The 13,195-nt window shown below is 37.0% G+C and overlaps 1 protein-coding gene across 13 annotated transcripts in view; it reads left to right on the top strand.

Moving 5' to 3' along the window:
• Positions 1 to 13,195, top strand: part of LOC150093662 (uncharacterized) — a 442,983-nt gene that overhangs the window by 249,648 nt on the left and 180,140 nt on the right. For all 13 annotated transcript variants that reach the window (XR_016550305.1, XR_016550303.1, XR_016550304.1 and 10 more), the window contains one exon: positions 1,279 to 1,461. Coding sequence is in view for 9 of the 13 variants with exons in the window: in XM_090412731.1 (XP_090268857.1) it covers positions 1,279 to 1,461 (183 nt within the window). In the remaining 4 variants the exon portion in view is untranslated. The remainder of the gene's footprint in view (positions 1 to 1,278; positions 1,462 to 13,195) is intronic.

Genomic DNA, 13,195 nt, shown 5'->3' with positions numbered 1-13,195 from the left:
GTTGTACTACCTTACCTCAGACCTGAAGATATTTTCAGGCACAAACTTTGTTTTTCTCACACTTGGATAAAGGATTAAACTAAATTTATTATAGCCTAACCAAGTGAAAAATAAACTTTGAATGAATTTCTTTTGGCGTTAAATCTTCTTTTACTAAGAATTTTATAAATGCATGATACTCAATTTTATCCATTTCAAGGGATACAGACAACACTTTTGCTTCAGACAGCTGTATTAAAAAAAAAAAACGACTTGCAATTTCACATGGATGCTTATGACAGATGTACTAACTTAGAAAAAGAAATTGTGCTGATAGTGTTGCCATCTATGGTCGAGAACTTTTCAGACCACCTCTTGTACTTGAAATAAAAAACTCTGAGTCCTGCAAGAAGGGAATTGTATTGTAACTAAGGTGATATGTATTTGCCAGGTGAAGAATATCTTTTAACTAGCTGAGCTGGAAGTTCCCTGAAGTTAGAATTATTCACTTGCTGGTCTGGAATACCCCTAAAATATTATCATTAAGTTTGGTCCATTATACTATCTTTTGGCTGGTCTACACAATAGCTGTTTCTCAAAAGAAGAAATGTTGGGTCTCTCTGTGACAGATTTGAATACGTACTAGAAGAAATGGGGAAAAGTATATGGATCTTAGATCTGAAGTCCAAACATGATTTTTTCCATTTCTAGCTTCTAGGTAAGCAAAAACAGCACTATGCTGGTAATGTAACTCATCCACCACCTAGCAGTGCCTATTTCCACAAAGGCTTGGCCTTTCCTCTGATGTGACTGGCTGAACACCTTGACCCTGTCTATATTAATTCACTCTTAGATAGTTTCTTCCAGTCTAACTGTTTAATGTCTGTTGATTAGAGAATATATCCAGGGCTATTAACAGGCCCACTACAAAGAAAATAGGCTGAGGATTTCTGCTACAGACCATATCACTGAAGTTTGGCAAGCTCTACATTTGACATTTATCCTAAGACACTTTAATCATGCAATCTTGAATATCATTCTACACAATTTAGGGTTTGAGGATATCATTTCGAGATTGCCAGAGAGGATTAAATGCATCAGTGTTGAATAATTTAACAGAAGATATGATTTAGTCCCCATGCAATGAATCCTCATGTACTTATAATAATAACCAGAATTATAAAAAAGATATTGCTAAACAATATTCTCTGAAGCAATAAACAACTACAATATTCTGTTTTTATAACTTCATAATCAATTTTAAAATGTGAATAATTAATATATTATGTTCTTTTTTAGATGCCATCCTTGGTCTGGAGAGTGTATTTGCAAAGCTGGATGGAGTGGTGATACTTGTTCTGAAACATGCCCAGCTTTAACATATGGAGAACAGTGTAGTGAAATTTGCAATTGTAAAAATGGTGCTCTTTGTGACCATATGAATGGTACATGCATTTGTGAACCAGGATACACAGGTTTAGAGTAAGAAACAAACAAAAAAAAATTGTAAACACCTTATTGTACAAATTGTAAATATTTTAAATATTATTTTGATAAAAAATTTAAACTAAAATAAATGTATATTTTGAATGCAAAATAACTATTATATATAAAACAAAAAATTTGCTCATGGCCCAAGTGGCCACCCACCATAGATCTTTTATTATAATCACTGTTTTTGGTGAACAACAGCGATCTATGATCACTGTTTTGCACCAAATCAATCTGTGGATTTAAATTCCCACTGTGATATGGGTATTATAAAAGTCCAAGGCAGTAGATGATTTTCTGCACCCAGTATGAAACCTCCTTGATTATGGTGTGATTTGAAAAGATATAATGTTTGGTCTTCCAAGCTGAGCTCCCAGATCATCTAACCCATGGTACTGTACTAACATGTTATAAGTTACCAACATTGAATTGGTAGGATTATTATAAAAAATAATGACAATGTGCAACAGCAAAGCTTAATGGAAATGGAGCTGTCCACTCATATTATTATTATTATTTTGGAAACCACCATGGAGTCAACAGACTCACTGTGGAAGGAACACTTAGCCAGCAACATGTCTATCATAATGAGCTTTGAAGTTACGAGGGTGGTCTGAAAAGTTCTCGGCCTAACAATAAAAAACGAATTTATAATTTCAAAATTATTTTTATTTTTCAACATAATTTTCCTCAAGACTAATACATTTATTCCAGCGATGCTCCAGCACCATTATCCCGTCCCTGTAGGGCTTCTCAGTAAGATCTGCAAAATACCCCTCTACAGTTGCAATCACCTCTTCATTCAAAGAAAAATGCTGACCAGCGAGGAAGAGTTTTAGTTTTGGGAAGAGATAAGTCAGAGGGAGCCAAATCTGGGGAATAGGGTGGACGTTTCAACAATTCATAGGGCAGATCCCTTAATTTTCCCATTGCCAAAACACTTTTGTGGGCAGGTGGATTGTCCTGATTAAAGATGATTTTTTTTTCTTCTGCAAACCGGGTCTTTTCTCACAAATTTTTTTGTCTAGTCTGGTTAAAAGATTGGAATAATATTCCCCAGTTATTGTTTTACCCTTTTCAAGATAATTGATAAACAAAATGCCTTTAGCATCACAAAACACCGATGCCATGACCTTTCCTGCTGATAGAAATGTCGGGCATGAAAGTATGACAAGCTTAGGAGTTTGATTGGTTGAGTGCCATGGCATGTACAACTGCAAGGACTAGAAGTTGATAGTGCATGGGAGGCAGTTAAGAAGTGTTTGCATGAAGCACTGGCTGACTGTATACCTAGAGTCTGAATAATAAATCAAGTAGGGATTAAATGGATGAATAACACCATTAAGCTTAAGCTGCAAAAAAAGAAACAACTATGGAGGGAATTTAAGGAGAAAGGTGACCGGCAGGCACATGAACGGTATAAAGCACAGACCAGAAGGGTAACGAGTGTGGTAAGAAAAGCAAAAAAGATTACGAAAGAACATTGGCCATGCAGGCTAAAGAGAATCCTAAACAGTTTTTTTCGATATGTTGCAAGTAAAAGGAAAAATGTATATGGCAGAATAATTTTAAAGAATGCCGATGGTAGGGAGGTAACTGAATCAGTTGATATAGTTGAGTTACTGAGTGAACACTTTGCAAGTATATATCATCCAGGTGGTGACATTGCAGAAATGAATGAACCATAGATTATACGGGAAATGTGGTGAATGAAGTGGAGGTGAGTAGTCTATTGCATAACCTCAATGTCAATACATCTCTGGGATTGGATGGTATACCAGTTCGTGTCATACGAGAAGCAGCTAAAGAATTGTCAGTACCGTTGACCATTTTGTATAATTTGAGTCTCAGGTCTGGGTTAGTCCTGAGAGGGTGGAAAGAGGGGAAAATAATTCCACTGCATAAAGGTGGTTCCAAGACTGCTGTTTAAATTACCGACCGATTAGCATATCAGGAATCGTTGTCAAGGTCTTAGAGAAATTAGTCAAGAAAAGAATACAGGATTAGATAGATGAAAATGGGATATTGTATGGGGGACAACATGGTTTTGTGAAGGGTAGATCATGCCGCAGTAACTTGCTCACATTTTATAACACAGTGACAGCTGAACTTCATAAGGGTGATGGGTTTATAGTGATTCTACTGTAAACCTTGGACCTTGCCAAGGCCTTTGACAGGATACTACATATAACCCTAATCAGTAAACTGGAGCAGATGGGTATGGATATAGGGTTGGTGAGATGGATAGGAGGGTGGTTGATGGAGAGATACCAGAGAGTGGTTTATTCAGGAGTTGAGTCTAAAAGACGGCTTGTGACTAGTGGTGTGCCGCAGGGCTCTGTTCTTGGACCTCTACTTTTCAATTTGTTCATCAATGATATAGGAAAGGATCTGAAAGGAAGTATTCACTTGTTTGCTGATGATGCAAAGTTGGGTAGAGCATTTGTGCACAGGATGTCAAAATTTTACAGGATGATTTGGATAGTTTGGAGGACTGGGCTAGGAAAAATGGATGTCAATTTAATGTGGCAGAGTGTAAGGTTATGCATTTTGGAGTGAAAAGAATTGCAGCAGTATATCGCATTGGTGGAACTGTACTCCAGGAGATTGATGAGGCCAGGGATTTGGGAGTGTTGGTGGATAGGGAATTGAAGTTTAGGGGACATATTGCAAAAGTGGCTAAATCAGCTCATCAAATCACTTGGCTTCTGAAAAATACTTTAACATGCAGAGACAAACAAGTTATTGTTCCTCTGTATCGAGCCTTGATAAGAGACCCCCATCTGGATTACTGTGCCCAGTTATGGGTGGCAGAGTTTCTTCGTGATGGGGAGGAAGTGGAGAGGATCCAGAGACAAGTGACCAAGATGATAACAGGTCTGTGGAATGAACCTTATGAGAATAGGTTGAAGATTTGTGGGTTGCAAAAATTGGTCGATAGGCGGAAAAGGGGTGATATGATTGAGACATTCAAATTACTGAAGGGTTTCTATAAGATTAATCCAGAAGATATTTTTGAAAATAGGACTGGTGGTTAATAAGAATGTGGTTAACAAGGGTGTTAGAGCTAGGTGTTTTACTTGGAGAGTGGTGAATGAGTGGAATAAGCTGCCAGAGTCTGTTGTGGGTGCTATGACGGTGAGTGAGTTCAAGGCAAGGTATGATAGATACTGTGTGAATGTTGAATAGTTGTTCTTGACCTGATGTTAGTGCCTCCCTCGATGAGTCTGTTGACTCCTTGGAGTTTGCTCGGAATAATAATAATAATAGAACCAACTTTGTCTTCTTTGGTGCTGAACAACTGGCTTCTGCCCACTGTTTGGATTCTGGTGTGTAATGGTGAATCCAAGTATCATCCAGAGTAATAAATCGAACACAAAATCAGTTTTATTCTTGTTAAAATGCTCCAAGCAGTGTTCAGAGATTTTCATGCAAGTACGTTTTTTATCTGCTGTGAGCAAGCATGGCACCCATCTTGCGAAAAACTTTTTCATTTGCAATTCTTCATGCAAAATATATCCTACACGTTCTTTTGAAATGCTGATAGTCTCAGTAATTTCACGCACTTTGACTCTCTGGTCATCCAATACCATATCATGCTCTTGATCAATGATTTCTGGTGTTGTTACACTTTTTGGACGTACTTCACTTGGATCATCTTCAAGGCTGGTACGACCACATTTAAACTCGGCTGCCCATTTTGTAATTGTTCAAAAATGAAGGAGAAGAGTGCCCATAAACTTTTAACTTCGAATGAATTTCTTTTGGCATTAAACCTTCTTTTACAAAGAATTTTATTACTGCATGATACTCAATTTTATCCATTTCATGGGATACAGGCAACACTTTTGCTTCAGACAGCTGTTTAAAACAAACTACTTGATAGAATGACTTGCAATTTCACAAGGATGCTTATGACAAATGTTCATACTTAGAGAAAAAAAATCTTGCCGATAGTGTTGCCATCTATGGTCGAGACTGAGAACTTTTCAGACCACCCTCGTATTTACGCTACCTGCATTCACAAGGCACTCCGGCAATGCATTCCACACTTAAAATCTACTCTTTACACTCTTCTTCACCATATCATTATACAACTTCCAGGGATGGTTTCTTATTCTTCCCATCTTAACATCCACTTTTGTTTATAATTCCTTCTGTATTAAACTGATAAAATCCCTTAACTAACTTGAAGGTCTCTATCATCTCTTCTTTTCCTCCTATCCAAAAATCTCTGTAATCTGCATTCCCTCAAATGCTCTTCATAACCAACACTCCAGAGTCCTGATATCACTTTTGTCATTTGTCTTTGGACCCTCAGAGAGGGTCAAAAGTTTTTCCACATCACAATGTCAAATGCACAATCTAGTGTTTCTTTCCACATCACAACGTAAAACCAGGTGACCAAATTTGAGCACAATAGTCCATATATGGTCTGACCAATGCCTTATATAGAGGCACCACCTCCTAATTCCTACATGTCAATGTTCTTTTTATCATAGCAGCAATAGGATGTGCAACCTTTAATAACCAACCCATTAGCTAAAATCAATTGTTTATGTACTCATTAAAATGTATTTTATAAAGAATATTGACCAAAACATAACCTGGACATTCTCAAAGATATAGGCCATTGCTATAATTGTAGAACTTTCAAATTAGATATATGAAAGTTTTTTTTTTTCCCTGTTAGTAGCAATGAATTTTATTGTAGGACCGAAAATAGCATAACATTGAAAGGAATGTGGAAGAACCAATAACCGTGCATAGTAATACGAAATAGCAGGAATAAAAAACAAAAAAAAACTACAAACTAAATGCCGTTAAAAATTAACAAAATTCCCTTTAGTACATGATCAGCCAGTAGTGAATGACAGTATGATGACCATTTCAGTAAATTATCATATTGTAGAAAGTAAAAACTAGTAATGTGCTTACAGTGTGATTTATGAGGTGACTTGATATTAAGTGGAATTGGTTGATTTGAGAGTAAAGAGAAGTAATTGTTTATTACTTATTGGAGGCCTGAAGCAGTTTGAAAAAGTTCCATGTTAGGTTTGTAGAGCAGGGTTTCTAGACTGTAAAAATACAAAAAAAATAAAAAAATAAAAAAAAAGAAAGAAAATAGAAAAAATCATTAAAAAAATTTCTTACCCAGCCCACAGCAATGAAGTACTATAAATTTATATTGTGCTATTGATTTACAATCTTTCATTAGTGGGAGATATAATATAAATTTATATTGTGCTATTGATTTACAACCTTTCATTAGTGGGAGATACATAAAAAAAAATTGAACTTATTTAATTGCCATGTAGGTGAGATTTGGTAAGGTCTTTGTGTGTTTATTGCATATTATTATTATTCATGACATCTCCAAGGAGTCCGAAGACTCATTGCGGGAGGAGACCTATTGTACAAATCTGTCTTCACCACTGCACCGAACCTCTACTACTACCAATCATCATCTTCAGCACCATCTACTGCCCACCACCACCACAGTTAGTATTTTTTTGTCTATAAATTGCGTGTGTTCCGAAGGGCCGATTTGTCTGTATGCTGGATGAAAAACCCGAGTTTCTGGGAGAAAAAATCCTGCTGCCTCCGTATGAGATTGGCTAACTCGCCTTCAATTGAAAATGTCCATATAAAGATTCCTCCCTTCATGACAATAATCGAACTTAGGCCTTTTCCGATCGAAGGGCACAACGTACCATCGTTCTTCCAATTGCGCTACAGAGGCGCTATTGGAAGTTCTGTATTAATAGCGCTATATTGATCAGATCAGTTCTTATGTCCACCAATTCTGAGTAACATAATTTGCTTCTATTTTTTTGAAAATCAATAATGGTGACCTTCTTTATTATTATTATTACTACAAGAGAGACCTGCAGGAAGTCAGGGACTTGTTGAGGAATATCACTCATGCCACGTCATACGTCTCCTGATTTCATTCACATTCCACAATTTCCAGGGTGTTTTAATTGTATAGTATGGTGTGACATGTAACAATATTAATAATGTTTATCAGAATTTCTGACAAAAATAAAAACCTTACCCTTAACATCCACAGACCTGAGGGTCAGCTTTGATATCCAGTCCTTATTTACCAGTGTACCTCTGGCTGACACTCTTCAGCTGTTATCAGAGGAGTTCCAGATATAGTCTGACTGTTTGACTTTATCATGCACTCAGGCTATTTCATCTGCAGAAACCAATTCCATAAACAGATTGAAGGAACCACTATGGATAGCTCCTTGTCACTTGAAGTGGCTAATTTCTACTTAGAGCATCTTGAGAAATCCCTGTTCTCTTCAATACAACCCCAACCTTCCTTTTAGGTACGATATGTGGATGATATGTTTGCCATCTGGTCAAACTCAGAAGTAGCTCTGCCTACCTTTTTAGCCAATATCAACAACCTTCACCCACTTATCAACTTCACCATGGAGAAAGAAAAGGATGGAAAATTAGCCTTCCTAGACATCCTGTTTCTTGTACTCCTTCTGGAATACTCGCCTAATCTGTTCACTGTAAACTTACCTTCACAAGCTGCTACGTACAAGATTCAGTGCATCATCCCTCTCAAAAAGTAAGCATCTTCAAATCTTTGCTCAGCAGAGCACATGTTATCATGATTTTGGGCAGAATGGATGGCAGTGGTCTGTTAGCTACTGTGGGCATGCTGAAGATGGATGATATCTTTAAGGTCTGTGATTTCTTGGTTGAAGGCAGCATTTGATAAGCAATTGTGAACATTACTTCTTGTACAGTAGAAGTGATAGGAAGCGAAATAAAGGTGATTGCTAATATTTGTGGGAATGTACTATACTTTTGTATTTATATAATGATCTGATCTTATTAGGGTCACATTTAAAAAATGATAGAATTTTTTTTCTAAATTTTGATAGTGAATTGTAATCTGTAACTAAAGGTACTAAAAGAATAGAACAGTTTCAGCATGACAGCCTTGTTACCAATATGAAGGATGTCGCCATAATAAGAGGGGGTGGGGGGAAGGAGATAAAAGTTGTAATTGCAGATTAGGGAAAGTTCTACGAGTTGTCCTCTAATGTTTTGGCTCAATGGAAGCCCACAGCCTGTTCATTCATAAATATTTTCATTATATTTAAAAAATCAATATTGTTATTTTTATTACTATTCAAAGCCTACATGGAGACACACAACTGATTGTGGGAAGCCCATCCTAGACAAAACCAGACAATATCTATCATACCACTTCTTTCATGCCCTCATTTACCATCAACCACCCTGATTTACCTCATTTACCACCCTGTCATGGTAGTGCATGAAAGGAGTGGTATGATAGAAAATAGGAGTGGTGTGAAAACTCTTCCCAGCGTAATCCTGTAAATATCTCTCAACAGTTTAAATGTCTCAATCATGTTCCCCTTTGCGTTCAATCCATCAATCTCTCTACTTTCATGTCCTGAGTCTATCCTTATAACAAATATTATACAGTCCTGATATAATTTTTATATTCTACTTTTGCACCATCCTGATATCATTTTTGTTGTTTGCCTCTGTATTTCCAAGCTAATTTATCCTCTTCAAATTCTGATGACTTGATCTGAGCACAATAATCCAGTTGTGGTCTCACCAGGGCATTATATAATGCAATAACCACTTATTTTTCTGTACTGGTCAAAATTGTAACAGAGGGTATGCAAGGATTGAGGGTCTCTGATTTGGTCATCTCATCACAGGATGTAATTATAAATGAGGTGTCAAATCACCCACCAATTGGTGAGGGTGACCATGAGGTGATTATCTGGGTGGTTGACAGCAATGTGAGTACGTCTGTAAGAAAAGGGTATAGGTCGAACTACAGGGGGGGGGGGATGATTATGAAGAGCTCAGGGGACAGCTTGCAGGTGTAGCATGGAATGAGGAGTTAGCTGGAAAAGAGATAAATGCAGCTTTGGGGATTTTCAAAAACTATCTAGTAGATGCAATGTCTAAATGTATTCCAAGGGTGAGAAGATTAAATAAGGTAGGTGTGAAATGGATGACTAAAGAGATTAAGCATGCGATACGGAGGCAGCATAAGAGAAGTGAAACTGACCAATTCCATGAGGATTACAAAGACCAGACAAGGCAGGTGAGGTGACTTGGTTGGTGAGGGTAGCTAAAGTGAGGTATGAATAGCAGTTAGCTAATGAACCCTAAAAGAATTCTAAGGAAGGATGACATTGATTGGAAAAATGGTATAAAGACAGCTGTTGCAGAAGATCTTGTGAATGTGACTTCATGATTGAGAGCAGTTGATGATGAGGAGGAGAGACAGACTGTAAGTGAGGGTGTATGGGGGAGTTGAACAAACTTGATGTTAATAAGGCTGTAGGACTTGATAATATATCACCGCGTATACTGAAGGAATGTGCCTGGGAGTTGATGCTGGCCTTCACATATTTTTTTAATACGAGTCTTGCAGTGGGTCAAGTTCCTAAGGAGGGCAAGATTGTGCCACTTCATAAAGGAAGTGATAGAACTCAAGCATCAAACTATAGGCCTATCTGTGTGTCAACTGTTGTGGTTAAGTTGTTGGAGAAGCTTGTGAGAACTAGGATCCAGAATTGAGTTGACAACAATGGTATTATCTTTCATGTACAGCATTGATTTACTAAAAGAAGATCATGTTTTAGTAATCTACTTACTTATTACAATAAGGTGACCGCTTCCTTGGACAGAGGAGAAGGACACACAGTGATATACTTAGATTTCCCAAAGGATTTTGATAGATTACCACATGATAAGTTGATAGTCAAACTAGAGTGGATGGGATTGGATATTAGAATAGTGCATTGGATTGGAGACTGGCTATCTGATAGGTATTAAGGGCACAACAAGTTGTGTCTCCATACACAACTTGTTGGTATGGACTTATATACACAACTTGTTGGTATACACAACTTGTTGATACCTATCAACAAGTTGTGTATGGAGACACAATATCCAGGAAAAGGAAAGTTACTAGTGGCATGCCTAAGGGATCTGTTTTAGGGCTATTACTGTTTAACTTGTATATTAATGATGATGCAAAGTTGGGACGAACTATGAAGAGTAGAGAAGATGTGGCCTTACAAGAAGACTTGAATAAATTGAGTGATGGGGATGCGAGTTCAGTGTTGCAAAATGTAAGGTTTTAAAATTTGGAAAACATAGATGGGATGCAGAATTTATGCTTGGTGAGGATATATTGTCGGAGGTGGAGGAAATAAAAGATCTGGGGGTGATAATGGATAAGGATCTGTAATTTAGGGGACACATAGCCAAAATTGTGAAGACAACACAAAGGCTTCTGGGAATGATGCGGAGGACACTGACTTGTAGAAGTAATGAGATTCTTGTTCCAATGTATAAGGCTTTGATTAGGCCATGGACTGTTGTGCCCAGATTTGGTCACCTGATTTTCAGAAGGAAGAGATGTTGGAGAGGATCCAGAGGTGACTGATAAGGTTGTTTCTAACCTCTGGAATGTCGAGTATGAGGAAAGATTGAGAAGATGCAATTTGCAGAGTCTGGTGGACAGGAGGAAGAGGGGAGATATGATAAAGACCTATAAATTCATAAGGGGTTGTTATAGGATCAATGCTGGAGAGGTTCTACAGAAAATAGTGGGAGATCAAGGGAGAATCAGAGGTCACCCCTAGAAACTGTATAAAGAGGGTGTGAGTAGGGGAGTGAGAAGCAGGTTTTTTTCATGCAGAGTTTGAATGATTGGAATGCCTTGCCTGAGATTGTGGTGTCTGCAGAGAATTTGAGTGCATTTAAAGCACGGTATGATGAGCTGTGTGCATGATAAAAGGACCTCCCAGATGAGTCTTTGACTCCATGGGGTCTTGGGTAATAATAATAATAATAATAAATCTTTCTTAGTAGTGAACAATCCTTTGAGTTACCTTTTGCCACTCTCTCGAAATATGTCCCCTAAACTTCAAATTTTTATTAACTATAATCCCCAAATCCCTTCCTCATCCACTACTTCCAGTATAGTTCTACCAACAGAGTATGCAATAACCCATAGGTGCATCCCAGGTTTCAAGACCTTACATTTAGTTGCATTAAACTGATATTGACATTTATTTGCCCATTTGCTCAGCTTATTCAAATCCTTTGAAGAACCACCACAATAGCACTATTACTAATAACTCTTTCAAGTTTCACATCATCTGCAAGTAATTGAATATACTACTGTAGTCCAATCACAATATCATTGACATAAGGTTAAAAAGAAAAAGATTCAGCACCAATCCCTATGATATTTCACTTGTAACTTTCCTTTTCCTTGATATATCTCATCCATGTATATATACAATTCTCTGATATCTGCCAGCTAACCGAAATCCAATTCAATCCGCTAACACGATATCTAATTCCATGGAACTTAAATATCAACTTTAGTACCCTGCCAAATGCCTCTCAAAAAAAAAAAAAAAAAAAAAAAAAAGCAATATACATAATAGCATCAATACAGTAGTATATATAACATAGTATCAATACAGCAGTATATATAACAATAGCATTAACTGCTATTGTTACTTATTACAAAGTAGGAGACACACTGCAGCTATATCATAGGATGAGGAATTCAATGGGAAGGGGATCAGTGCTTCTTTGGTCCTGCTCAGGAACTATCTGGTGAGGCAATGTCTGAATGTATTCCAAAGGTCATGAGGTTAATAAGGAAGATGTTAAATGGATGACTGAAGGGATGAAGCATCTAGTCTGGAAGAAGGCATTATGGAGGCATCAAAAGTTGAACTGCAATAGTCAGTTGTGAGGCGTACAAAGAGGCAAGAAGGGTGATTCACTTGGTAAGGGTAGCAGAAGTGCAGTATGAGCAGCAATTATCTAATAAGGCCCAAAAATTCCCGGGGAGTTTTTTGATATTGGACCAGAAAGAAGAATGATTTTGAATGATGATAATAGTTAGGGAAAATGTTAGAATGACAACCACCTAGGAAGATGTGATTGAAATGGTAAATAATCAATTCAGAGGTATTTCATCTTTGTGAAGAAACATCATGCAAAACTTGAGAGCAATGGGGAAGGGAGGAGGAGCAGCAGCAACTGATGGTGAGGGAGAAGGACATATATGAGAAATTTAGTAAAATTGATTTGAATAAGACTATAGGATTTGATTATATATCACCACATGTTTTAAGGGAATCCTTTTCCTTTAGTGTTACATGATGATCTGCATTCATTTTACACAAATTATGAACTCTACAACCATGTTATAAATAATTATTTTAATTTCCCGACATTTAGACCTTCATATTAAGGTCATCATCCTGAGTATACACATATATATACAGAGAAGCTAAATTACATTTTCACATAATATGCTGAAGAGACAATGATTTGATCAGTGGTTATTCTACTGGCCTGACCTCTAGTGAAAATAAAATAAAATTACAATGAAATAAAATAAATTAACTACATCAAAGCTATGTTCTGTTTAAGACAACATCAGAGAAACATTCTTTCATATAGATAGTTTTTTACAGTGAAAATGATTTCCTAAATTGATATGACAATTGTTAGATTAGATTTAGGATCCTGGATTACTTATGATTCTATTTAGAATTAACTCTTAGGGAGAAAGGTCAAGTGGATAGAATATGTGCCTTCCATATGTTTGGGATTTTTGGACCATCATTATTGTTAAGACTGGGATGATTGATAAGAATCTCACAGG

The sequence above is a fragment of the Typopeltis vanoorti genome, chromosome 23 (genome assembly GCF_054136105.1).
Source record: "Typopeltis vanoorti isolate ZY-2024b chromosome 23, IOZ_Tvanoo_1.0, whole genome shotgun sequence".
NCBI lineage: Eukaryota > Metazoa > Arthropoda > Arachnida > Uropygi > Thelyphonidae > Typopeltis > Typopeltis vanoorti.
Note: the sequence above shows the minus strand (reverse complement) of the source record. Positions and strands in the feature narration are given on the sequence as shown.